Genomic DNA, 27769 nt, shown 5'->3' on the forward strand with positions numbered 1-27769 from the left:
ACACCTTCTCTTAGATAGCACACTTTTGTGTCTAAACAATTATGAAGAGGGATGTCGTAATCATAATGGTTAGACCTTTTTGCCACTTCTCACAAGTCCAGGTTAGTGTGCCGGTAAACCACACACGCTCCACTAACGACTTTGAGAATGCAAATATTACAATTGCTATCTAGCTAAAATCTACTTAGTGAAAGTGCTTCCTTACCATCATTTTCATGAATCGGAGAGAAACCTTATGACACTTAGATTTACAGGTGTATGTGTTCTTATCCATGTGAATTGTCAAAACCATAGTCACAAGACAAGGATAATGACAAATCCAAACTCATATGGACTGAACTCAATCTTAATTTCTTGCCACCTGGCAGCTCAAGGGTCTGCCATTGCTTCCAAGTTGTTGTGCAACAAATTGAGAAATCTAAGAACTCATATGCAAAACCAACTTTAACTGGAATGGGCACAGAATATGTCAACACGATAGGTTATTAAATCTCAAGTCGTGTGCTAGTGAAGAACTTCAAGTTTTATTCTTGATTAGTTCTTGAGATTTTCAAGACCTTTAAGACTCCCACTGTCCTCTTGACATATAAGACTCCTTTTTCAAACATCCAAGAGATAGTGCGGATTCTAATCAAGACAAACACTTCACACAATTGGCCTTAGTTGGTCTTTGTTTTATCCAAAACATCACAACTTACCAATTTCAAATGTACCAGAGTAGGAAACTTTTACTTTTACACTTGACAAGTGTTTTAATCCTTCTTTAAGACATGTCACTCAAATTACAATCTTGGAGTATGACTCTAAGACTTGTATTGGAACGAAGTATGACTCATCTTCTTGATTTAACCATTTCAACAATTCAAGATTCCTCTTCTTAGTCATAAGAATGCACTAAGATTTCCTTAGAGAAATAATTGTGCTATGGTTTCTTAATCATTAAGATGATCACAAAACTGATACTAAAGTACTCTCCCATCTTTTCAGATTTGAGAAACTTTTATCTTTCTGCCTAAGTTGATTCTTCTTATTCGCACTGCCTTACATTGGAACCTTTTCCAATGTCTCAGAATTACACTTAAGCTTGTAAGTATAACCATATTTACTGAGCTTTAGTAAATTATGACGAATAATCTTATCGATCTTTTGTGGTGGACTTAGTCAGTACACAATAATGTGTACTCGATCCCTTAGTCTGTTACTCGACTCACACATCCATGTGAGCAAGTAGTTAGTCTTAATTTTTCCAATGCTTGAAAGTTCTCATTCATCATGCTATACACCTTGCATGATTCCAAGTTTCTATCCAACTGAAACTTGGGTGATGAGAATCTTTCCTTATTTGGTAAATTTAGACACTACCACAAATGAAAGAATCAAATTCATATTTCCACTCTTGCTCTTAATGGAATTTTATAAGCAACAAAAATTTCCACAAATGCCATTGTAAGGATATTTTAAAATAAATAAAATCAAAATTTTCCTTTTATTTTAAAACTTTGCGGAAGAAATTGTCCTTACAATCATATGAAAACTTGTTGTTATCTATTCCTAAGCAATATCTCACAACTCCTAAGAAGAAGCTCAAGAATCCAATCTTCAAACTATGCGATAAAAATCCATCTACGCGATCAGATTCAGCATATTCTTTCTTTAAGTTCCTTTACTTTTCTTTGATTCTTAAAACATCAACATGTGACCCAGTCACATCATGCATCAAGAATCTCAGAATAGAAACTTAGCAGAGTTAGATAGTGGACTTTACCTAAAGTAGAGTCAAACTTATTGACTTTAACATCCTTAGGTAAAATTGGCAGCTTCGCAATCAATGCCCCTTCCTTTGGCAATTTAACATATGGACGCTTTCGTAATGGAGCATGGGACTATCACAGACTTAGCCTTTCTCTTTACCATTTGGTCAACCGAGTTGACTATGGCCGATCCCTTTCCATTGGGAAGAGAGAGCTTTACTGGATATCCAATGTCACCATTGTCAATGTCCATAAAGTTTTAGGAAGATGATCTTAGCAAATAGATAAGATCATTAAGGTTCTTGTCATAGTCTGTTTCATAGGAGTTCCAAAGAAACTCACTATGTGACTTAGAAAGTGATTGAGCCACTAACTTTCTTGAGACTTTGACACCCAACTCTCTCGGCTTGTCAATATGTGACTACATCTCCAAGATGTGACCACACATTAACCTTTACTTGCCAATAGGGCTTGAGTGACCTTAAACTTTTCAAGAACTTGTGGGTTAGGGAGAATAATTGGAGGAGGTGAAAGAAGTATGATTTCCATGGGACATCATTTTCATTTAGGAAAGCTTGTTTCAAGAGATTTGGGAAGATCATAAATGTCTAAATCGGACATGTTTTGGGAGATATTCAAGATAGTTGATTTAAAGTCCTTAATATAACACCCAATATGAAATATTAAGGCTAGGACCCAACAAACTATTTTATAACTTAGAAGAGGGATGCCATAATCCAAGCTATAAAATATTTGAAGGTAGGTGAATGACGATTCACCAATTTCCACCAAGATAAACGAAATGTATTATTAGGTTTTTATTGTTTTTGAAACTCCTAGATCTTTGAGATTCATTGAACTGTTCAATGGCATGTTTCAATCTCGAGTGTGCCCTTCAGGTTTTGTGACTGGGATGTCGAGGATCACAAAACAAGGTGTGAAGTAACCATGCAAATTACTTGGTACCCTTAAGTGTTTACCCTTCAATCGATGTGCCGGTTAACCACACACGCTCTATCGATACTATGATAAACATTAAGTTACCCTTTTCCTACCTTGTTAAATACTAGTTAGTGTGCCGATTAACCACACACGCTCCACTAACCGACTTAAACAAAGTGCAAAGTGTAATTTCATGGATTAACACCTTATTCACATTTTTCCTAAGTAACTAAGATTGGGTATTAATAAAAGGTTTAGTTACTTAGTATTTATCATTAATACTTTTAATGAAGGGAGAATTCTAGTCCTTGTCCTACCCGTTCGGCTAACGACCCTCCACCAGTCAAGGAAGCGCTGGGTGAGAGTGGACACCCATTAAACTATCATTTTATAGGCACTAACCTTATACCGCCTTATAGACCGGCTTCGTGAGTGAGGCCTACTAACGGTAAGACTGACCTTGCTCTTGTACATATATATAAATATTATTAACTTATAATATTATAAAGTATAAGGGTTGAATTTTAACTTTTAAAATTCTGAGGGCTAATCTTGGAATTAAAGTATTCATAAATTCCAAAACTTGAGGGCAAGTTTTGAAACTATTCAAAACTAATTAATTCCATAACTTATGTGTTTAAAGTAGTTTTAATCCAAAAACTCTTCAAGTTCCATAACTTGAAAGTTATGGAAGACTTTAAATTTTTAAAGAATGTAACTTTTTCTTTATTTTTCTAACTTATGGAATTAATTAAGGTTACATATTTTATTACTTAATGAAGTGACTCTTGAACCTCCATAACTTGAAGACAAGACTCTTCATTTTTTTGTAACCTTTGCCAAATTTTATGAGTTTTATGAAACTTAAATGTGACTTTTCATATAACTTGAGGACAAGTTACAAAAACACATTTTAGAATCAACTCTTAGATTAATTTGGATTGAAAACAACAATTTCACATAACTTCCTATTAATCTAAGCAACTCATAAGAACAAGATAATTCAAATCAAACTTTTTCATGTAATTAGTCTAAGCCTTAAACTATTACAAAACATGAATCTATTGACAATTATATTTGAAATTGGATTAGCATGAACATTACCATATCAAAAATAAGTTTATAAGTCCAAAAACATCTTAGGGTAATGTTCCTAGTCCAATTCCAGCAAAAAAAAGTCGAATATATGTTGTCTGGGGGTCCAACTCGTCGAGTGCATGAACCAACTCGGCGAGTTGGATGTATTTTGCCTTGGACTCGGCGAGTCTACTGGGCAGACAGCATCAAAACTCGATTTTTCAGCTACTTTTGCAAGTATAACAAGAAAACAAGCCTGGGCTCTGATACCACTGTTGGGTTTTGAACATTCTAACACTCCTAAGTGTACATGCAACCCTAAATACCTTGGATCTATGTTTTCTCTATTATACATGCAAATATGAACTTCCAAGGTATTATCCTAATCTAGCATACAAAACAATGAATATAACAAGATAGAATACATACCTCTTTGATGTAGAATATCTTCATGAAGCTTGAGTACCTAGTGCCCCAAGTGTGACACCTCAAATGGTTCACACAACATCATATGCTTTTAGAATAACCTTGAGACAAATGTAGAACACTTGAAATCGGCTATCCCTTCTCTATCTTACACAGTAGCCGATTTTTCCAAGAGTATGATCTTTATATAGTGTTACAATTAGGGTAATGTAGCACCTGGTTCCTGGTACGTAAATCTTATTTGAGTATTTTCCATTTTTAGCCTTGGACTCGGCGAGTCATAGGTCCGACTCGCCGAGTAGAGACGGGACCCGAGACATGTTTAAGTTGGTGACTCGGCGAGTCCATATTCCGGACTCGGCGAGTCACCGCTATTGGATGAAACCCTAAGTTTCAGGGGTTTGCACCCTATTTAAGCCTCATGTCCGCCCCAAGCCAGCCCCCATTCACCCTCAGAGCCCCCAACCCTCATTCAAAGCTTATTTCCTTGAGAGTTTGAAGCATTATTGAGTGTTCTTGAAGGTTTTGAGAAGGAAGTGGAGTAGATCAAGAGGAAGGGAAGGAAGCCAAGCATCTTAGTGTTCTCTCAGTGATTCCTTTGAGGTATAACCCGTTTTCCCTCTGTTTCTATGCTTATTACTCCATTAAGTCTTTCTTGAGCCCTTCCCCAAGCTTGTATGTGCAATATAATTCGTAATAAGTTGATTGGCCTTTAGATCTAGGCATGGTTGAGCTCCAGGAGCTCAGATCTGTTGCCTTTATGGACCCACATTGCGTGAAGACCCTAGATCTACCCTTTTGGGTGCATTTTGAACCCTAAAACCCTTATTGGTGAATATCTACACGTAAAGTTGGAAACTTTACGTGTGATTCATGCTCTAGGAACCCAGATCTGTGAATGGCATGGACTGGAATCGAGCAAAACCGCATAGTTAGTGGTTGCATGGCAACGACTCGGCGAGTCGTTCATCTGACTCGGCGAGTCTGCTCGCGAGTCTCCGAGTTTGTCCCCTTTTCGTTGTGTCGAGTAGAGTAGTGATTCACGGGGTGTGACTCAGTGAGTTGGAAGCCGGACTCATCCATGAAGGAACTCGGCGAGTCATTGCCCTAACTCAGCGAGTTCAAGGCAATCTTCTTAGATCAAGAACAGACTCGGCGAGTTGTTCATACAACTCGACGAGTCTCAGCATAAGTGTTCATCGGATGAAGATGAACTCGGCGAGTATGATGAAGGACTTGAACATCAGTTTGGAAGGAGAACTCGTAGAGTCAACGCCTAACTCGACGAGTAGAGACGGGATCCAGGGCAATCGATTGGACAGGCACTCGGCGAATTGGCGAGCCAACTCGGCGAGTCGGGTCAACTGAAAGTTGACTCTGACTTTGACTTAGGGCATGATTAGGGGTAAAATGGTCATTTTACCCAAAGGACAGTTAGCAGTGTTTGATTGAGTATGTTGTGGGAATTACAGCCGGAGGATTTCCAGAGCAGCAGCAACAGCATTAGACAGTCAGTTCCCGATCAGATCAGCAGCTACTTCAAGGTGAGTTACCTTCCAGTAGCGGTGGGTCTACGGCCACAATGTCGGCCCACCAGTAGGAGTTGTATGTAGATGATTGTCTCTGTGATATTCATCTAGGGATTACTACTACGTGTGTTATGTTTATGTGCTAGTATGATATGATGCTATGTGCTAGTGACAGTAGGGGGAGATAGTCCCTGAGATATCCGGTCGGTAGGACCGAAGGGGTAGTCATACTCAGCCATGTTAGATAGATTCTGATATTGTGATACATGTTATGTGGTAGTAGTAGAGGGGAGAAATAGTTCTCTAGTATCCGGTTGAGAGGACCGAAGGGGAGGCCAGCACCCAGATATGCTAGGCAGTATCCGGTCGAGAGGACCGAAGGGGAGGCCAGCACCCAGGTATGTTAGGCAACGTCCGGTCGAGAGGACCGAAGGGGTAGGTCGGGCACCCAGATATGCCTGGCAATATATGTATGTTATGTGATTATATGGTATGTGGTATAGTGGGGGAACTCACTAAGCTTCGTGCTTACGGTTTTCAGTTTTGGTTTTCAGGTACCTCTGCTTCAAAAGGGAAGGAGCCGGCGCGGTAGCGGCCTATCACACACACTCTTGTTTCTGCAGTTATGAGTTTATTCTGGGATTGATACTCTGATATTTTGGTTGTTCAAATGTTGTGGATTTCAAATTTGGTTTTCGATGTGAAATGGTTTAATTAAACAATGTTTTAATTATTAATGTTTTCTAAGTAATGTTTTAAAAACGAAATTTTTGGACGTGAAAATTGGGTCGTTACAGGTAAACCCTAATTGTCATAACTTTCCATTTCCTTGGATCCATGGGTTCAAATACACCATGGAGCATCCATGGAGCATCCCATGGGTTTTAGCCCAACTTGATAATCCATGGAGCATTAGCCCACTATACAAGTATGGATGATTTACACAATCAACCCATATATTTAATTAGTCTTCTTTTGATCACTTAATTAATCCTAGATTAATTCTTGATCAATACTAATTAAATAATCCTATTAATATATTAGAACTTATAATATATTAATAATCCTTAAGTGTTATTTCTCTCATTATAGTCTATCCAAATGCATGATGCCATGCAACCCAACTGGACCATGCCGGATCGGGTCAAGTCTCACCAATTATAGTTATGGACTTAGACATTAATCCAACAACAACGTCATATATACCAGAATGCATAACCTAGTGATTCGACATTGGTGCCTTCGACCCACATGTACAATGAGGAAAACTCACCTCATAGTCTGACGAAATAGTCGAACAACACATTGCTTCGAATACTAGCTCTACAGGTCGCATATACAACAAATAATGACCAAATCTCAAATTACAACTCAAAATACCCACAAATTCCCTTATGTCAAACTTGTTCAAAAAGTTAACGGTCAACAGAAAGTCAATGTCCAAGGCTGCTAAGTACGCCTAGCGTACGCGGTCTATTCTCACTCCTCCATTAAGCACTTTATCCCTTAATGCCTTTTGTCCAGAGCTTAGATCTTGACTCAAAACATCAACTTAAGTCATAAAATTCCACTTTATGATTTTCCATGGCTATAAAAGGTCCAAAAAGCTAAAATCCTAACTTATGAATCCATTAACCCATCATAATTCTTGAATTAAAGGGATAGAAGGACCGATATCACATTTTTATGGTTCCTAATAGCTCCATAATGATAAAGTTTCCAACTTTATCCATTAGGATGGTCCAAACAACTAAGATCTAGTCTTTAAGTCTCAAAGGGACCAAAAGTGCATCTTTCTCAACTTAGTCCATTAAGTCCAAGTCTCCAACCTTCAAATCTGAATCAATATGATATTTAGATGGATAGAGTTTCCAACTTTATCTATAACAAGGTCACAAACTTTCAAGATCTAAACTTTATGCACTAAAGCGACCATAACTCATAACACCCAAAACTAGCTAGATCGAATAAATGCATCATCAAGATTCAAGCTTCATACCTCCAGAAGAAAGATCAAGGTGAACAAGGTATGGATCTAAAAGCTCCAATGCATCCAACACTTCTCTAATGAGCTCCTTCTTCTCCAAGATGTACCAACAACACTCCAAAACACTTAAAAACTCAAACATCTCACAAATGGGGATATGGTTTCGAAATTAGGGTTAGAGAGGATGGAGGCTGGAGGTAATAAGGGTTTGAAATGAGTTAAGGTCTTTAAATAGGGTCCAAGACCCAAATATTAGGTTTTGAATTAGGCTTGCGTACGCCCAGTGTACTCCTGGTATGCCCAACGTACCAGGTTGAACCTCCATAATCAGCCACGCCTAGTACTCCCAACGTACACCCTGTACGCCCAACATACTCACCTTAACCCAAAACCTTCCTAACTTCTAACGATCATAAATTCTTCGTTCCTACTCCATTTTCGATGATCTTTATATCTACGGAAAGGTATTTAAGAGCCCTACAATATTATCCAGATTTCATGCAAGAATCCATATTTCATGCAAGAACCCGACCTATGACTTTCTCATTTCTACCCTACGGCCCAATACACAGTTCAAGGGTTAAATCCATTAACCATCATTACCTCCTTTCACAAGAATTAAAATTTACCTCCTTAAGGCCCAAATCCTTTACACAATCTACTTCCGACCCACGACCCTGAAATAAGAAAGTACAGGAAACAAGATGTTACAAGTTTGTTCAAAAATACAAGAAAAATAACAATTCATATCAAAACAATAGCCCAAGTATAGACATTACAACTTAATGTCTTCTAAAGTCTTGTGCTTTCTATCTTCAGTCTTCTCTAAGTACTTATATGAAAACATGTAAAAATATTATTGGATTAAGGTGTCCAAGCCTATAACTAAATTGGTATATTCTTGTAATTAAAGGAAATTCCTTTTTGGGTTGCCCTCATAACTAGAACTTGATTAGAATGATATTTATAGAGAGAATATGATTTATTAGATTATTATATGATTAATAAAATAATTGGAAATTATGAGGAAATGATTTGTTAATATATTAATTGGAAATTGACAGTTGGTTTATTAATTTATTATGTGATTAGTAAATTAATATGAGATTAGTTATTAAAATAATTGATTTGTTAATTTACATGGTTAATAAAATAATATGAAATCATTAGAAATAATTAATTATTAATCATAATCAATCTGGAATTAAGTTGGGATTAATTGAAATTAATTAAAGGTGCAAGGGGTGAATTGTAATTGTTCAATAGTTGAACAAAAAAAGCAATTCTAGAACCATAAAAGGGGTGGACGGTTTTGGGAGCCTCCTTGGGGTTTCTAGAAGCCTTTTGGATGTATATAAAGAAAAGATTTGGATTATGATTAAAAATTCATTCAAATCTTGCTTGGCCCCTAAGTTACCTAAACTATAAATAGGACCCATTTTGACCTTAATTTCATTCATGCACTTCCCATAAGCCTTAGGAACGAAATTTTCCTCTCCCCCTCTCTCCTCAACTGTCTTTAGCTCTAGGATTTAAGTGTGAGCCATTAGAGACATCCAAACTTTTGGTGCTTGCATTCCAAGGAACTTCAAGAGGATTTGATTTGATTAATTACTATAATAATCAAAAGGTATGTAACCCTAATATTTATGTTAATTTATATTTTCATAGCCTCTCTATAAGGTTTTCTGATGTTCATAGGTTATTGCTATCAATAGAGAAAAAACATAGATCCTTTCTAAGTTACATGTGAACTTAAGGGTTTAAGTGTTTTTTCCACCACCGGATTTTTTTTATAACCTAAAAAACCCATCAAATATAAGTGTTATTTTTGTAAATTCTATTAAGTATAACCAAGGAGGACTTCAAATGTTTTAGATTATAGTGATCAAAATTTTAATAATCCAGAGTCGGGGGTACTATATACCCATAGTCCAAAGTCAAATACTTTAAAGTTTCAACATTGCTAATTATATAGTTTAGTAAAGTCAATAATTTCCTAAATATCAAATAGATCCAAGAAGGAATAATTCAACAAAAGCTAATAAAAAAGTACATATGCTTTTATTCTCAATCTCAATGTTCATCTCGGTCCAAACTCACTATGATGGTTAATGGGCTCACACACGGTACACATATCTTACATGATACATTCACGACCCATCCAAATTGGGTAAGTTGCGAACCATTCCACAAGCACCATACAATGGGTAGCTAGCCTTGTACATAGTGATGATTATATGAAAATCTAATAACTTCTAATTGGTAAAATTTCATATAGATATCATGAATGGCTCCTGAAGTCTCCCATCTTATGTGAATGTATAATTAGGTTACTCAAAACATTTCCAAGTCCAATAAGGTTTTCTCAAAGTAAGAAATATTTTAAAAAAAAGTAGATTTCCTAAAATAAACAAGTTACTTATGGAATTTTAATAATCCAAAGTCGAGGGTACTATATACCCATAGTCTAAAGTCAAATACTTTAAAGTTTCAACATTGCTAATTATATAGTTTAGTAAATTCCATAATTTCCTAAATATCAAATAGATCCAAAAAGGAATAATTCAACAAAAGCTAACAAAAAAAGTACATATGCTTTTATTCCCAATCTTAATGTTCATCTCGGTCCAAACTCACTATGATGGTTAATGAGCTTATACATGGTACACATATCTTACATAGTGATGATTATATGAAAATATAATCACTTCTAATTGGTAAAATTTCATATAGATATCATGAATGGCTCCTGAAGTCTCCCATCTTATGTGAATGTATAATTAGGTTACTCAAAACATTTCCAAGTCCAATAAGGTTTTCTCAAAGTAAGCAATATTTAAAAAAAAGTAGATTTCCTAAAATAAACAAATTACTTATAGTACTTACATTGCCCGTAGAATAATATCAAATGAAATGAATTCAACTTAAATCATTAAAATAAGTTTAGGGACATTCCTCCTCGTATAAACTCACCTTAAGACAAAAAACAAAGCTCACTTCACATATATGCTTATATAGTTGGCTAGTGGTCACCTATAGTTAAAGTGTACACCCATAATTATCTAAGTGATTCTGACTAGTCAAAACCATAATTAAATTTATTGTTTTAATCTTATTTTATTTGCTAAATATGTTCCTTAAATGGTTAGAATAGTAATGGAAGTGGTTTGAGATCAAATAGATCACTATAGAAAAAATTATAACATTTTTAAGAAAACGACAGATAATTACACGGGTCGTGTAATTTATGTCTTGCATATTACACGGTTATGTAATGCCTAACAAGAATAACACGTGGGTTTTGATAATTTAGGGTAATATACTTTGATCCCCTTGCTCCCTACCTCCCATAAATCTTCTAAATGATCTCTATAGAGATAATAAGACCTATAACTTAATTTACCATGTGTAACACCTGGTTCCCGGTATGTATTTCATTCAAGTATTTTTTCGCATTTTGGACTGAGACTCGGCGAGTTGATGGCCCAACTCGTCGAGTAGTAGCGGCTTGGACCCAGGGTTTAAGTGACGGACTCGTCGAGTTGGCAGCAATACTAGACGAGTAGGCTTTGGCGGGGCAAAACCCTAATATGAGGGTTTGCACCCTATTTAAACGACCTTATACAACCTCCATCGCCCCTTTATGCTCCTAGAACACTCCATTTCGAACCCTAATTGTGTTGTGTAAGATCTAAGGGCTTTTTGGTGATTCTTAGTGGTTTGTGGTAGCAAGAAGGAAGGAAAAGCTTGAGGAATCAAGAGGAGACCAGAAAGAGTCAAGCTTGTGCATCATCTATAGTCCTTGGAAGGTATAAAGTCGACACCTTGCTCCTTCTTGCATTAGATCCCTTTTTGGGGAAATTTAGGGCTTTTATAAGCCATTCTTGGTGACCAACCATGATTGCAAGCATGGTTGGGGGTTGAGGCTTCAGATCCAGGATCCTTAAGAAGTTAGAAGGCAGAAAGGGACTGCCTTTGCACCCATGGATAGCCCCATGCAACTTAAGAGCTTCTTTAGGGTCTTTTTAGCTCATAGTCCCATGCATGTATGTAAAGTTCGTAACTTTACGTGCTAGATCGATATTAGGAGCCTAGATCTATCATTTGGACAAGTGTTGTACATCAGAAATCGAGAAATGAGACTTGAACAACCTCGACTCGGCGAGTTGTTCTTAGGACTTGGCGAGTCCGAGGCTTGACTCTCCTTTTCTGTTAAGGTTCAAAGGAACCCAGTTGAGTGTTAGAAGGGTTTTAGAGGGTGCAAGGGAGTGGCCCAATGTGTTGGACTTAGCCATAGACCTGGAGTTCATAGGACTCGACGAGCGCATGAGCGGACTCGGCGAGTCCAAGGCAATTTCCCACCCATTAAAGATGAACTCGACGAGTGTTCATACAACTCGGCGAGTCGGATGAAGGTTCATTCGAGGTTATTTTAGAAGGAGGACTCGTCAAGTCATTACTAAACTCGATGAGTAGAGGCGTGAAGAGGTTCTGATGAAAGGATAGGAACTCGACAAGTTGGCGGCCCAACTCGGTGAGTCAGGTCAACTGAAAGTTGACTTTGACTTTGACTTGGTCGGGGGTAGAATAGTGATTTTACCCTAAGAGCAATTATCAGTGTCTGACTAAGTATTTTATGGGAATTATAGCCGGAGGACCACCGGAGCAGCACTCACACATCTGTAGATCAGCTTTTCAGCAGTCAGCCTTACGAGGTGAGTTACCTTCCAGTAGTGGTGGGTCTAAGGCACCAAGGCCGGCCCACCAGTAGGAGTCGTATGTTAGATGACTGTCTTTGTGATATTCATCTAGGCTTGCTACTACCTAATATGTTATGTGCTAGTATGATATGATGTTATATGCTAGTAGCAGTAGGGGAGATAGTCCCCAAGATTTTCGGTCGATAGGGCCAAAAGGGGGTAGTCATACCCAGTCATGCTAGATAGTACCCAGTCATGCTAGATAGAATACGATTATGTGTTACATGTTATGTGGTAGTAGTAGAGGGGTGAAATAGTCCACAGTATCCGGTCGAGAGGACCGAAGGGGAGGCCAGCACCCAGATATGCTAGGCAGTATCCGGTCGAGAGGACCGAAGGGGTAGGTCGGGCACCCATATATGCCTGACAATATATATGCATGTTATGTGATTATATGGTATGTGGTACGATGGGGGAACTCACTAAGCTTCGTGCTTACAGTTTTCAGTTTTGTTTCAGGTACCTCTTCAACGAAGGGGAAGGAGCTGGCGTGGTAGCTGCACATCATACACACACACGTTGGATTTCCGCATTATGAGATTCTTGAGAATATACTCTGATTTATTTTACTTTTGGCAAAATGGTTTTATGGTGGCATGTTTTGGATCATTGACATATTGGTTATGACATGAGATATCATTATGAATGTTTTTATACCATTGGTTTTTATGTTATAAATTATTTAAAAAAAAATGAAATTCTGGCCTTAAATTTTGGAATGTTACACCATGTTGATACATCTTCATTCATCAATAACTTAATTATTTAAATGTATTAATGCTTCAAAAGCTTATTTAAGCACAAATAAAGACATCATACTTATAAATTCTCTTTGGCCCAATAGTTTAATCTATTTTGTCTCTAAATGACTTATATCAAGTCAAAAGACACGATAACATGCTTTGAAACCTTTTTATGATTCGAATGTGATGAGCTAATGGTTTTAAACTAAAATCTTGTTTATATACAATAGAAACTATTAGATCTTCAAATTGAGATATGGCATTAACTTTTACACTAGATGAACATTCGATAATTATATGGAGATTATAAGTTAAACTTATGAAATATTAAAATATGTAAAGTAATTTTAGTAAAATATTAAAATATAGGTTAATATTTTTCATTGGCGGTTGGCGTTGGATAGATTACCTTCTTGAGTTACTCTTGATAGATGGGGTTCGTATATTCCTTGTTTATTGTGCCCTATTTGCGATGAGACTAGTGAGTCTGTTTCATACCTTTTCTTTATCTGCTCCATGGATGTGTTGCTCCGTATCTAGGTTGCCATGTGGTGGAATCTGCTTATTCTAGTTTTTTTATGCTGGTTCGTCGGGATGGTTATCGACACTACGACTTAATGGAACCGCTAACAAGTACTTGGAATGAGTTTTCTATGTGATGTGGTGACATATTTAAGTTTTAGGAATGATTGTCTTTTTGGCATCAAAAAGCGAAATGTGGGAGAGGTTATTGATAAAATTGTTACACATGTTTATTTATGGTGTAATGCTAGAAGCGAGAAAAATATTAATTGGATTGATTGGGTGCAAAACCTGATTATTGCTATTTCTTGATGTTCTTATTTTTTTGGTAGACTAGTTTCCTTCTAGTCTTTTTTTTTATTTTATTTTTTTTATTTTTTTTTTTATAATAATACCGCCGTTCAAAAATAAAAAAACTCAAACTTCCGTTGAGTAATGCACAAATAGGACCTTACGAGAAAATTTGAAGACTAGTTTATATTATTAGGATCTTCCAATACCAGTATGATATTACAATCACGATATCGTTAGGTGTGTAAATGAACCAAAATGACATTGTTTATGTTTGTTTATTGAGACGTTAAACAAACATAAAGGAAAATAGATGAACAAACACTAACAAAACATATATGATCATAAACAAAGAAAAAACAATAAACAGAAACGAACATAAATAACATAAACATACAAACGAGTTACCATGCATAAATAAAAGAATTACACATAAATACAAAAAATAAAACATCCAATATCCAAAAAATAACTAAAAACTAAAGTCTAAATATCATCTTAATCCAAATATCTTTCCGAAAAAAATCAAACTTGAAAAGTTCCACTCCCTAGCAGACCTGGCCTGAGATATTGGAGGCCCTGTGCAAAAATTAAATAAGGCCTCATACCTTTTTGTAAAATATTATTAAGGAAATTTTTTATCGGTAAAGACAAAAAGAGTCCACTATTTTATCAAACAAAATTTTATTGTTTATAATATAAATGAGATTTGTGACATGCAATTCCATTTTAATTAACTTATTATTATTATTTTCTTCTAACTTTTTTTAGTAATTAATATTAACAAAATTCTCAATCGGAGGCCCCTTACGATTGAAGGTCTGGTGCAATTGCACACTTGCACCACCCCAGGGCCGCCACTGCTCCCTAGCCTCGTTGAATACTATATATCTTCTCAAAATTTCAAACTTATAAAACTTCAACATTTAATCTCTATCATACAAAATCACCATATATTATGCGGCAAATTATTAACTTCGATAATAAACAAACAAACATAAATGAACGAAGATAAACCAAACATTCATAAATACCAACAAAACATTTTATTTATATTTGTTTGTTTGTATACTAAATAAATGAACGTTTTGTCAAATGGTTCAGATACAATTCATAAAATGTTTGGTCCGTTGGTTTATAACCCCAAATTCTTGAAAAACATAAAATGATTATTAACATCAATAATAAACATCAAATTGTTAACGTCAATAAATCAAACAAACATAAATAAACAAATATAAATGAAATGTTAACATTTTGTTTATATTTGTTTGTTTGTATATTAAATAAACAAATGTCATGTCAAACAATTTACAAAATTTTTAGTCTAATGGTTTATAACCTTACATTCTTGAAAAACATAAAATGATTTTGTGTATGATGTCCCTGTGATTGAGAACTTTAATTATTTATTTATTTCTAAAATAAATAGATATATTTATATTCGAATATTATATAGAAATGTAACATGAGTTTTTAAAAGATAAAAAAACATAGATAATATGAAATTTTAAACAAAATAAATAAAAGTTAGAACTTTGAAGGAAACTATGAGGGACCAAACGTAAAGTTGAGAACTAGTTGAGGGATGATGTAAGCGATTCCGTCAAAATCTTGATCGAAATCCGACTCTCGATCTCAAATACGTTTCTTTGTATTCATCAGGGGCTAAAAAGCGTATATATCCTCTCCCTTTCTCTCTCTTGACCTAGCATTCAACCATCGTCACCGTCTTCCGCCCATCACAGCCTGTCGCCGCCCTCATCAATCCACCCCAAAATCCCTAAATCAAAACCACCGTGCTCTTAGATTCACGCGATTACGTTAAAACGTTCGTGTACAAGTTAGTCAATTAAGGGTTTTAGAAGAAGAAAAAAATTAAGTAAATTTAGGGTTTTCAGTTTACCGGAATCCCTTAATCTTGTCGCCGCGGATCAGTGTTGTCTAATCCTTGCAAAAAACAACATCCATTTTGGGGAAATCGAATTTGTTATATTTGTTTTATTAAACATGCGAGGACTGCAGAAATCAAAAAGGGTTTCATGGGCGTCAGATTTAAATCTTTGTCAGGTATACGTAATATACGTGGTAAAAATGGTTTCGATTTATACATGCAGCTGTGATTATACTCGATTTATATCCGGTTATAGCTGATGATATCTAAATGAGAATTTGGGGGATTTGCTGGACTATACATTACTTCCGCATTCCATAACTGAGCTGCATTTTGACTCTTGATGTCAAATAGGCAACCTTTCAACTTGAATATTCATATTACAACCTAAACTTATAATACTAAATAAGAAAATGATGCTGTTGAGTTTCCAACTAAAATCATATGGATTGCAGTATTAGAATACCATGTTTGACACCAAAGTTTAAATCTGGTTCTTTCAATGTGATGTGAAGCTATTTGAATAAGTTAGTTTTCTGCATTTAGATGCTTGCAAAATATTTTGTTGGATTAGTTTATTGCTAGAAGTGTTTTTATTGTTTTCATGGTATTGAGAATGCTTTGTAATGACATTTATAAGCTCTCATTTCTTAGATTGTACTTTTATAGTCTGGAAAGAGGTGAATGGTGATCTTTTTCTCCAAAAACCTATTTATCAAGCTTAGTTTACATGAATTCTGTTTAGATAATGAATAGGTTTCTATATGCCTATTTATTTTTCTCTTCAATCACAAGTATATGTATTCATTTCAACTTGGTGAATAAAAGTTCTTTCATGCTTCTGAGAATAACTTTTGAACCATGTTTTTAGCATGTAGAAATGGATCATTGCTTTTGTTTTGCATTGAGAAGTGAAAATACTAGAGAGCAATATATTGTTCTTGTCGTATGTTATACATCTCATATTTCAATTGTATGATTGATAGTTTTTTTTTAAAGAGTTGAACAATCGTATTATTAAGTTAAACATGGATTAGTTGGCAGATTTATTGACTAAAACTATTGTTGAATTACAGGTGAAGCTGTTTTTATCAGATGAATCTCCTTCACAAGTGGGATTAAGTGGTCAAGATCATCTTCAGGCTAAAGAATCATGGCATTCTGATGACAATTTGCCACCTGGATTTGAAGGAATTCAGCCTGCAAATTTGTTTCAGAATAAGTTATCTCAAATTACTCTCATACAATGGAAATGCCCTTCTAGAGTAAGTTATTTCTATAAATTTTAGGGAATTGGAATCTTTGGAATTGAATTCAATTGAATTGGAATTTGAAGGAATTCAAATCTGTCTCTAATTTGGATGACAAAAAAATGGAATTGAATTTAGAATGTCAATAATAACAAATGACAAAGTTATCCTTCACTGATATTTATTAGTATGAAGATAAATGGAACTAGCATTTTGTTATTAGTAGTAATTATTATAGAATACATATAGTCTTTATTTACATAAGGACATTAGCATTATAAAAATAATTTGAGCATATATTCTTTAAATAAAATAATGTTAATAATAATAATAATTATTTATAGTTAACTTTGTTATTTAATTATATCGAGTTTATGTCTTTTTATTTATAAAGATGAAGGAATCTAAATTCCCTATGGAATGACCAAATCAATCAAATACAGAATTTTAAGGAATCCAATTCCTTCCTTTTGACAATAAAACTTTTCTCATGATGTAATCTCACATTCAAATCCTTTAGATTCCATCAGAATTTTCGTTAGTTTACAAAATTTATTTTCTACAAATAACTAGAAACTATATATTTTTATTTAGTTTTTTTTTAAAAAAAAACTTTAGTATATTAAAATAATCTATAATTAATTAATTAATTATCACAGTTCATTCTGGATCCCAATTGGCAAGTAACAGCCGGAGAAGAAAGCAAAGAAGTTGACTTTGAAAGTCAACGCGAAATGAGAATACTCGAAGCAGTCTACCCACGCCCATCAGCAATCCCTCCAAAGTAAGTTACACAAACACCCCCTCTACTTTCATTATTCTTACAACTTCACTCCCTCACCAAAATCCATTTTTTTTTCAGTCCCGCATCACCAATCCACACAGACAACTCACCATACAACAACGACCACCACACTCCTCTCATCCCCATCACTCCAATCGAAGACGAAGACACATCACCCGCCACGTCATCAATCCCACCACCACCACCACCAACAACAACAAATCACATGTCCAATGGGATGGCGCCACCTGGCATCGAACCGGATGTAATGAACGCAGCGTATAATGCTTTAACAACTGCAATGTCAAGCAGTCAAGGAAACCTAATTGATCCTAATTTACTCATCAAAATCCTCAGCACACCAACCTTAATTGAAAAACTCGTTTCCTCCCACGGACCACCGCTGCCGCCAATCACCGCCACCACCACCACCACCACGACCCAACCGCCGTCTTCTTCTTCCGGCGGCCCGCTTTATCCACAACCGCCAAGATCAGGCGGTGGAGCGGTTTCGGTTTCTGGTCCAGCGGAGAGTGGTCCGGGGAGGAAGGATTTAAGTTATTACAAGAGCTTGATTCAGCAGCATGGTGGAGAAAAAGGTGAACAGATGATGAATAATAATAATGTGAAAACGAAAGGGAAAGTGATGAAAACGTGTATCTATTATAATAGCACGAGGGGGTGTAGGCATGGAGCGAATTGCATTTATCAACATGATTCTTCTATTTCTTCTTCTTCTTCTTCTACTTCTTCGGTTTCACAACAGAGAGTGAGTATGCCCGAAGCACAAACTGCGAAAAGAATGAAAATGGATAGTAGGGAGATTACGGGTACATAAGTTTTTCAGTGTGATGTAAATGTGACACGTGTCGTCTGGTTACGGGTTTGCTACAAAGATATGGGGTCCTTTTTTTTTTTTTTTTTTTTTTTAAATTTAAAATTTTGCTTTATGATGCTTACCTGGTTTTAGGTTTATGAAATATGAATGGTGGCCTTGATGGGTCTGGGTCGGATACAGTGTGGGTGGACCAAGTATCTTTTAATGGTAATGGTACGGTTTTTGTTTTCGAAGTTATAAAGTTGCTTTCTTCATTTTTCTACATAAATTAAGAGATTGTATGAATTTTTTTTTTTGTTTATTTAACCATTTTATGTTTATAAACTTCGATCGGGTCTTAGTGTCTCATGATACTCGGATTATTTGGGTTACAACATAAATCAGAAATGTATGATGGGTGCTATTATATACACTTCCAAAATCCTTAATTATCTTCTAATATCAGTGTTTTTTTAGTAATTTATTATAAGTATTACTAATATTAATTTTTTTTCAATAACTTTTGTTGTTGCAAAGTATGAAAAAGTAAAAAGTACGAATCGAATCACAATACGAATCAAAGGCTTTCACCATTCATCCCTCACCCCTTTATATCACGGACGATTTATATGAATGACATTTGATTACTCGGTGGGTATATAATTGACAATCAAATTTCATCTTATAAAATAAAATGAATCCAATGATACAAATAAAAGGGTTTTACCATTGATCAAACTGCGATAAAAAGATTTTTATCAAACCAAAGGCTTTCACCATTCTATACACATCTAAAACCATATATAGACGATGAATAGTTTCACAATGAAGACGGTTGATCCAAAATATTGACAAGGAATAGTTTCACACGGGTTGATCCAAAATGAATTACAAATGGTTGCAGAATTGAGAAAGAACAATATCTCCCCACGTGACATTCTATCGAAGTTGAAGAGTCGAAATGAGAATAACATATCTACAAAAACAATTTACAATGCACAAAACAGAGTTTGAATAGAAAGATATAAAAGGAGTGGAAATTGTGGATTTTGGGCTATTGTTATTTTTCTTTGTTATAGTGAAAAAATATTGACATTAGATTCAGTTAGATTTATACAACGATCTAATAACACACCTTGGAGAGTACGTAATGATTTACGATGAATATTTTAACATAATGAGCCATTCTTTGATATCATTGGATCGGGTTCTTCGACATCTGAATATTGGACGACTATGTCTGACACAGTGCTAACAAATATCGTGTTATCGTTCATTATTCGAGTAAAGAAGGTTCTACAACGTAGTTCTCACTTTGTTATGCCCGCAACACATCCCAAATCATATATCTGTTGTGATCGCCTACATTCACTGTATCATTATGTCATGATTGATTTACAAAAAAACATATCCAATATCTACTCTTTTTTTTTGGTCATATTGACGTAGGTACGTATCAAAACAGTTCATTTGAGATTTTTCATTTTTTAATTTTCATTCTCGGTCAACTTGAAGATTCCCGGTTCAACTTGGATTCTTGTATAGCCCCTTTATTTTATTATTTTCTGCAAAACCACCTCAGCCAAACATCAAACCCAAAGACAACCCCTTTTCAACTTAGGGGCTGTTTGTTTACCTCTTAATTGAAAATTTAAGAGGCATCCTCTTAAAATATCAGATGTGAGGTGTTTGGTAACATCTTATAAAATACCTCTGAATTGAATAATTACCTCTTAAAAAATCAGACATCAACCCACATCTGAATTAAAAAAAGACGCTTGTGCCCAAGAAAAAACCACGCCTCTTTTCCTTTCTTTATCGTAAGTGCCTCCAATTCCTTTTGTTCTCATCAGACATCAGCGCCACTTCTTTCTTCCACCCCTCCTCCTCCATCTTCGATCTCGTCTGCCATCGCCGCTTTCCCTGTGTCGCCTTCTCTTTAGGCTTCGACAGCTCCACCTCTGGTATCTTCTGCAGGTAATGGTTTCTCTTTAATTCGAGTTTAATGCTTGAAAATCGAGTATGATAGTTGCTTCCCCTGAAAATCGAGCACAGAGCTTTATTTGTTTTCTTTTTGTTAAATCCAGATGCTATTTGAAAATCGAGTTTATAAAGATTTTTTTTTTCTGAAAATCGAGCACATAGCATAGAGCTTCGTTTGTTTTCTTTCTCTTTTTTCTAGTCATTAATGCAGGTTTATGTTTACATGTATACATTGAAAAGATGAAGGTACATGAGTTCACTCATTGAAGCTCTTATGCACACCAACTGTTTGTGAAAAGTCCTGTGAGGTTCATCAATGTATGTTCTGTGAAAATCCCAGACAGAAAATGCCCTCATCTTTGACCTCCAATGGTCTTACAACAAAAAACCAAGTCCATAAATCACAAGCATTATCATTGGCACACATATGGAATAGACCATTTGGTGAAGAATAAAAAGATGACAACATCAGTTAACTTTGAGATTGTACACCTTCAAAGGACACACTTTTGCATAATGGCTTTTTAATCAAATCATAAATGCCCATCGATAATTTTGATGTATAGGAAATAAATCTTTGGTTCAGAAATTCGGACATTTGGGTTAAAGACACATGAGATTGGTGGTGGTGTTTTTTTTCCATGGATTGAAAGAAATGAATTTGTAAAAATTTATGTTTAATTTGGCTATATTGTAATTGAAAGAAATGAATTTGGAAGAAATTATGTTTAATTTGGTTATAGCACAAAACAAAACTATATAAGGGTAAAATAGTCATTTTTATCATTCAGATAATTATTCAGATGTTCCAACCAAACAGCATGTTAAAAATTCAGATCTTAAAAGTTCAGACCCTCTTAGAAATTCAGACCTCTTAAAAGTTCAGATCTTAAAAATTAATATCCTGCCAAACAGCCCCTTAGACTATTTTCTCCACATGTCAAGGCAGAGAGGTGGCGTTTGCATAGTTGATTCAACGCATGTCAAACCTACTCCTCACAACCTTATAAAAAGTAGTAGATAATCGAAAAAATAATCATAACCAAATTATATTATATATAATGCAAAGTAACCCATATATGAATGGTATTTTTGTATTTTATATTTTTGCCACAATAGTTTTGGTCATTAGACTTTTGCCACAATTGTTTTGTATGTTGGCAGACTTGGTCCCTATATAAAAAATAAATTACAAAAAATATCCTTGTAATTTACAGAAAATGTCCGTATCCGTTTTTTTTTTGTGTAGATAAAATTTGTCCTTGTAGTTTACAGAAAATGTCCCTACATTTTTTTTTTACAAGAATGGTTCACGTGTGTAAATAGTACTCTTTGAGTTTGATTTGACTATAAGACTTTCGTATATTGGCAAGTTTGATTTCTATGTAGAAAATAAATTATAAAATTATACACGTAATTTAAAAGATCATTGTGCAGGAATTTTTTTTACAACAAATAATCCATGTGTTTAAAAAAAAATAGAAAAATACTCACTGCTTAATAAAAAAAATTTATAGATCACGTCTCCTGAAAAACGAAATAAGTTAGACTACCGATGTGAGAAGCGGGGATGGAAATTTCTAGCTGGATAATAAAAAAAATGAAACTATTGGATAGAAAACAATTACAAAAATACTTTTGGATCTATACATCCCACAATAAAGTGCATATCACAAAATTCGTAAGTTACTTCTAGTTTTATATATCTCTAGTTGACTAAATTGTAAACTTGTTTGTGCTGTTTTCTTTCTTTTTTTTTTCTTTTTCTTTTTCTTTTTCTTTTTTGTTTATATCCATTTCTTTTCAGTTTTGCTATGAATTTATCCATATAAAATGACCATCTTTTAATAATCTAATGTCTTTATAATACCTTATTATTTATTTTAATAGTTACAATATAATTATATTTTGTAAAAAATGATCATATCAGTAGTTAATATAAATTGGGAGTAGTAGCTTCACAAGATGAAAATCAAAGATCAAACACATGAAACGAAATCATTCTTGCCTAAACTTAATTTCAATAGTTTTATTAGCTTATATCCTCAAACCACACCAAGGCACTCTAGCTCGAAATATTATATATATATCACGTTTAAACCAAATATTAAAAAAAAAAAAAAAAAAAAAAAAATTAAACAAAATGGCACAACCACTGTTTAAAAAAAAAAAAAAAAAAAACACAAATAAAAATTCAAATAAAAATTAATAACAAATAACCACATAAACCACACAGTCCCATCACTACTTTACTTTATCTCTGCCATTTCTTCTCTGCAACAACACAAATCCATAAATAAGCACCACAACAACATTTTATACTTCAAAAAAAAAAAAAAGTTTATAAAAAATTACCTTGATTCCCATTCCCCTTTGCGGATTCCAATGCCTGAGAAACAGACCTCTGAATCCGAGGTGACGCTTGTCTTCCATTACCAGGTAATGAATGTCTCTTTTTTAAATAAATCTCTTTATCTTGCACATCAGGGCTTGACCTTGGTGACCCATTTGCAATTGCTTTTGCTCTTGCTGATTCCGTTGCTTGCATGTAACTCGGTAATAGCCCATTCCCTTCATGATCGGAATTGTCAGGTTTAGGTGACCCAAACGAATTCCTCCGTTTCCCGGGTTTCGTTTCCTTCGGTAAACTCTCCAATTTTGAACCCGAGTCAACGGTTGACTTCTTGCTAGTTGACCAAGACTTTCGTTTTTGACTTGATACGTTTTTAGTACTACTTTTCTTGGTGTTGGTTGAGAGTTGACTGTTAGGTGTCCCTTGTGATTCCGGAGCTGTTATGTGGCTTCTTGGAGATAATGACTCCGGAATCTGATGGACGGAATCGGAATTGGAATTGGGTTCCAGATTAATTTCAATGTCGGCTTCAGATGGTGTGTCTTCTGGGACTTTAGAATCTTCCGGAAGTTTCTCAATGTTTTCAACAACATTGTTGTGTTCTTCAATATTATCACCATTTGTGTCATCGATTTCTTGATTTGAAACTTTGGAATCTTCCGGAAGTTTCTTGGTTTCAACTTCGGATGGATCGGGTGAATCGAGTGTAGATGTGATGGAAAGTTCTGTCCCACATTCTGAAACTAAAGATTCTTCAGGGGTAACAGAGGAAATTACATTGTTGATGGGTTTTGAAGGAATGATGTCTTCAGGGGTAAAATCGTCATTTTCTTGGTTAGAAGAATTGTTGATGGGTTTTGACGTGTCATCTTCAGGGGTAGTACCAACGTCATTGTCTTGATTAGAAGAAGCATTGATGGGTTTTGATGGAATGATGTGTTCAGGGGTAAAATCGTCATTTTCTTGTTTAGATGAATAATCGGATGGTTTTGATGGGATGTTGTTCTTGGAAGTCAACTCTTCAAACCTTGACTGAGCAGCAATGAAAGATGGATTGATTGGTTTTCTTGATCCAAAAACTGATTTTCTTCCTTCTGAATCTGCTTCATCAGTTGCAAGTCTTTTTGTTACACGTTTGGGTTCGATTTCTAATACAGATTCTTCAACAATCAAATCCATGGATTCAGGTTGAGGAATTTCTTCTTCATTTGACTTTTCTTCAGTATTGACTTTGACCAAGTTGACTTTTTCATCAGAAACCACTGTTTCTTCTCCAACATTGGATTCCAATTCCGTTGATTCATAATCAGGAATCACAGTTTCCACTTGATTCTCGGTGTTGTTAATAACCTTTTCTTGATCTTGATCCTGATTCTGTTCCGGAATGCGTGATTCCACTGTTTCTGGTGAAGACACAGACATCCATCTCTCCAACCAATTCCAAGCGGAATCAGATTTTGAAGGGACACATTTGATGTTGATTTGTTTGTTCTTCGGTGCAGATTCCAGTAGCTTTTTGAACAAAAAAAAACACGTTACTTTTTCCAATTATTATAACAAAATGATAAAAGGGTAAAATGGTAATTCTGTTTACCTGTCGAGCAAGACTGTTACTTAGTAGCTTCTCAATGGAAATATATTTTGGTTCCGAATTTATTTCAGATGCCACGTCAGCACGTCGAGCACGAACAAGAGCTTGCATCTTGACAATAGCTTGAACACATCTTAAAGTTCCCACAGCATGATTCCTGACTAAATGCCCTCTCACAGCAGCTTGTAACTTCACAACATTTTTATACCTCACAAGTTCTCTTTGAGCCTGCAAAATTACAAAAATACCCACAATTCTAAAACACTAAACAGATAGATATCAGATTTAAAATGTATACATATTAGTATTACATATTACATACCAAGAATCTTCTAACAGCAGACTGTATGACAAGGATGGCTGATTCATCAACAACAGGTTCAGATTTAATGTCATCTTCACAAGTATCAGTAGCCATTGTTGACATTGTAACAGCATCTTTTGTAATTGGATTTGATAATTGAGGTGACTCTTCTGTCCATATGCTGTCACAGGTTTTTTCTGATATGGAGGAATTGAGTTGTGGTTCAGAAGTGAGTGGAACAGGTTCTGAGATTGGTTTGTTCTCCAATGGTGTTTCAGTGATGACAGTGTTGCTCAGGACTCGATGTCTGGCTGATCTTTTTCTGAAACTCCATCCTCGTTTATCTTTGTTCTGGATGGTGTTTAAGTAAATTGTTAAGTTACTTGAGAAAGAAAAAGATGTTGAAATGTTTGAATGGTGATTTGATGCTTAAAATGTTGTTGTAATGAGGATAAAGTGAAGGAAACATGTGGACCATAATCAAGATTCATAATTTCATGTCATGATTGCTGAATGGAAAAAAAATAAAGGGGAAACAATGATCATAATAAGGTTAATCCATATTCAATCAGATAGATCAACTAACTTATCAAATGTAAACAACCAAATTTAGTACTTTTAAGATCGATGATCTCAAACCCTAGGAATAGACTACGCAAATAATTAATATATATTTTTTTTGAAAGCAGAAGGAAATACAAGCTCTGAATATGTAAAGATCCGATCAATCTCCATGTTTGGAACATCAGATTTCCGTTAGACATGATCATTGAATGTATCAGCTTCAATATTTAAATAATAGATCAAAATCAACTTGACCTAATCAAACATTAAACACGAATCGCGAGTGGTAACCCTCAAAAAACATCGATACACACGAGGTTTATAGATTCAATCAAAGTCAAACATCTTTTTAGATTCGATTACACCAGCATTCGGAAGCAAAAATTCCAAAAGTAGAACATCAAACTTCCATCGTATACACGAGCAAATCAAAAAAAGAAAGCAACTATTCAATTTCAAGTTACTTTCAACCTAATCAACTACCTAAAACAAATCAAGATCTCAAACACTAACACAAAAAAACAATTTGAAGTTTGAACACACATACGCACGCATCTCGTATAAGTCAAACACACACAACGGATCAGTGAAAAACACTGAATTCCATGTCTAAAACCAAAATTAAGTTGTGGATTAACAAATTACATAAACTATACTACACATAAACGCCCTTTTCAAAACAAAAATTGATTTAAAAACACAGACAAGTGGACAACCAAACAAGCACATTTAAATACCTCGGAAGAAGCATCAATATCATCTCTATCAACAGATTCATTGCTACCCCCACCACAAGATATGATCTTGAAGCAAGATGTGGTCGATCTTCCCATGTTCTTCTACACTGTTGTATCCAGCGTCGATCAGAGGAGAAGATGGAGAGTGTTTTTGTGTCGTTGGGCTTCACTTGAGAGTGTTTTTCGTCATTGATATTGTTGGAACTTGCGCCGGATAGAGAGCAAGGGGTATTTATGGAACAACACCACCCTGAACATACTCCTCCAATCTAGGATACCCGTTTTTTCAACATGTATAGTTGTACTTTATGCATTAAAACATGTACCCATTTCATGTGTCATATTTTTTTATTTTTGAATATAAAGTTTGTTTTTAATAAAAGTTAAAATTGTTATTTTGCTATAAAATAATAACAATCAAGTTCTATTATTGTTCTTTTATGGGGTGTTTTTAAATATATAAAGTTTAGTGTAATTTTTTTACAACTAATGCAAACATATTATAACTTCGTTTAATCATACATTATTAAGTGATATCCATTCTTTTAATACTAATATCACCACTTGGTTGTTCAATGTCGATGAGGGACTTGATGTTTGACTGTTCCTTCCATTCTAAGGTTTGAGAATTTTGAATACGAAGACACTAGATAGATGAAATAGAAGAGAAAGTTTAATTTGTTCCACTGATCAAATTCTTGGTTTTTAATAGGGGTGTGCAAAAAAACTGCAAAATCGAGCCGATCCGGTCAATCCGAAACCGAAAAAACCAGAACCGAAATAAACCGAACAAAAAAAAAACCGAAACCGAAAAAACCGACTCTATACGGATCGGTTTCGGTTTGTATATTTATATATATATATATATAAAAGAAGTAAATAGACGTAATAAAATAATAAACTATATCATCTCAATTCTCATATGCCAACTTTATTTATATGTATGGTATTTGTCTAGAACTCGAGAATATAATTTTTAACACCTTTATAAACTTTTTACATATTGTTTTTTTAAACTGTATCGGATGTCCCCGAAGGGACTCTTTTAAACTGTATGATATATACTTTTTGTGTGTGTAAATTCTTATGGCTGAAATTGAGAAAGTGTTTCTACATTCATCAAATAAATTGTTTTATTATGTGATTAGAAATATTATTGAAAGCAGAATAAATATTTTATATGTATATTAAAACAACATAAATTAAACACATAAAATATTGTTAACGAACATAACATGTACGTGATTTATTTTATAAAATGTTGTCAACTTTGGTGATGACTTAATAGTTGTTTGTATTTTTAATTAATGGTTATGTTTTTTTTTCTATTTAACGGGTACCCGTGAACCAAACCGTGGATACCCGCCTTCATACGGATCGGTTCGGTTCGGTTTTTTGCAAAATTTGGTTCAGTTTCGGTTAGTGCATGTCAGGTATCCGCCCCGTGGTCACGGTTCATAA

General features: G+C 34.8%; 2 protein-coding genes across 2 annotated transcripts; one reads left to right on the forward strand and one right to left on the reverse strand.

Annotated features, from left to right (window-relative positions):
• The first annotated feature begins 15684 nt into the window (after positions 1-15684).
• On the forward strand, positions 15685-19038 carry LOC145068811 (Zinc finger C-x8-C-x5-C-x3-H type family protein). Its single transcript, XM_079015804.1, has 4 exons — positions 15685-16101; positions 17002-17190; positions 17835-17959; positions 18038-19038. The coding sequence occupies exons 1-4, from the start codon at positions 16042-16044 to the stop codon at positions 18795-18797; spliced, it is 1134 nt and encodes a 377-aa protein (XP_078871930.1). The 5' UTR covers positions 15685-16041; the 3' UTR covers positions 18798-19038.
• Positions 19039-22747: 3709 nt separating this feature from the next.
• Positions 22748-26529, reverse strand: LOC145066019 (protein IQ-DOMAIN 32-like). Its single transcript, XM_079013164.1, has 5 exons — positions 26309-26529; positions 25026-25358; positions 24707-24931; positions 23115-24624; positions 22748-23033 (listed from the first exon to the last, which is right to left on the reverse strand). Exons 1-5 carry the CDS (start codon positions 26402-26404, stop codon positions 23014-23016), a joined length of 2184 nt encoding a protein of 727 aa, XP_078869290.1. The 5' UTR covers positions 26405-26529; the 3' UTR covers positions 22748-23013.
• Between the last annotated feature and the right edge of the window lie 1240 nt (positions 26530-27769).

This window comes from Lactuca serriola, chromosome 8, assembly GCF_051521515.1.
Source record: "Lactuca serriola cultivar US96UC23 chromosome 8, Lser_US96UC23_V15, whole genome shotgun sequence".
Taxonomy (NCBI): Eukaryota; Viridiplantae; Streptophyta; class Magnoliopsida; order Asterales; family Asteraceae; genus Lactuca; species Lactuca serriola.